The sequence below is a fragment of the Penaeus monodon genome, chromosome 34 (assembly GCF_015228065.2).
Source record: "Penaeus monodon isolate SGIC_2016 chromosome 34, NSTDA_Pmon_1, whole genome shotgun sequence".
Lineage (NCBI taxonomy): Eukaryota > Metazoa > Arthropoda > Malacostraca > Decapoda > Penaeidae > Penaeus > Penaeus monodon.
In genome coordinates, this window is record NC_051419.1 from 29,103,269 (window position 1) to 29,103,840 (window position 572).

A 572-nucleotide genomic window follows, 5' to 3' on the forward strand; every position below is an offset into this window, starting at 1 on the left:
GACTCATCCTGCCTCTCCTCGTGCCCCCAGAGTACCCGGACCACCCCGAGCGAGACTCCCTGGACGGGCACCTCCCCGGCTCCTCCCACGGCACCGGCAACCCCCCGCCGCCCCCAGCGCCTCCGGCCGCCTCCGGGGTCAGCACCAAGCCCTCTGGTACGTTTGACTTGCTTCTGGTTGAGTTGGCTTGCTTTTGATTGACTTGGCTCGCGTTTGATTAAGTTGGCTTGCTTCTGGTCGAGTTGGCTTGCTTTTGATTGGTTTGGCTTGTTTTGATGGAGTTTGCTTGTATTTGACTGAGTAGGTTTCCCTCTGATTGAATTGACTTGCTTTTGATTGACTTGGCTTTTTTCGTAGAGTTGGCTTGCTTTTGGTTGCGTAGACTTCCTTTGATTGAGTTGGTGTGCTTTTGGTTGAGTGGGCTTGCTTTTGATTGGTTTGGCTTGCTTTTGGTTGAGTTGGCTTGCTTTTGATTGAGCTAGCTTGTTTTTGGTTGAGTTGGCATGAATTGGCTTGTACCTGCTTTCTTCTGGTTGAGTTGGCTTGCTTTTGGTTGAGTTGACTTGATTTGG

The 572-nt window shown here is 51.4% G+C and overlaps 1 protein-coding gene across 1 annotated transcript in view; it reads left to right on the forward strand.

The window, feature by feature from the left end:
• The window catches only part of LOC119594872 (proton channel OtopLc-like), a 98,349-nt gene that overhangs the window by 75,670 nt on the left and 22,107 nt on the right, over positions 1-572 (forward strand). The window contains exon 4 of the mRNA XM_037943951.1: positions 31-156. Coding sequence (XP_037799879.1) covers positions 31-156 — 126 coding nt within the window. The remainder of the gene's footprint in view (positions 1-30; positions 157-572) is intronic.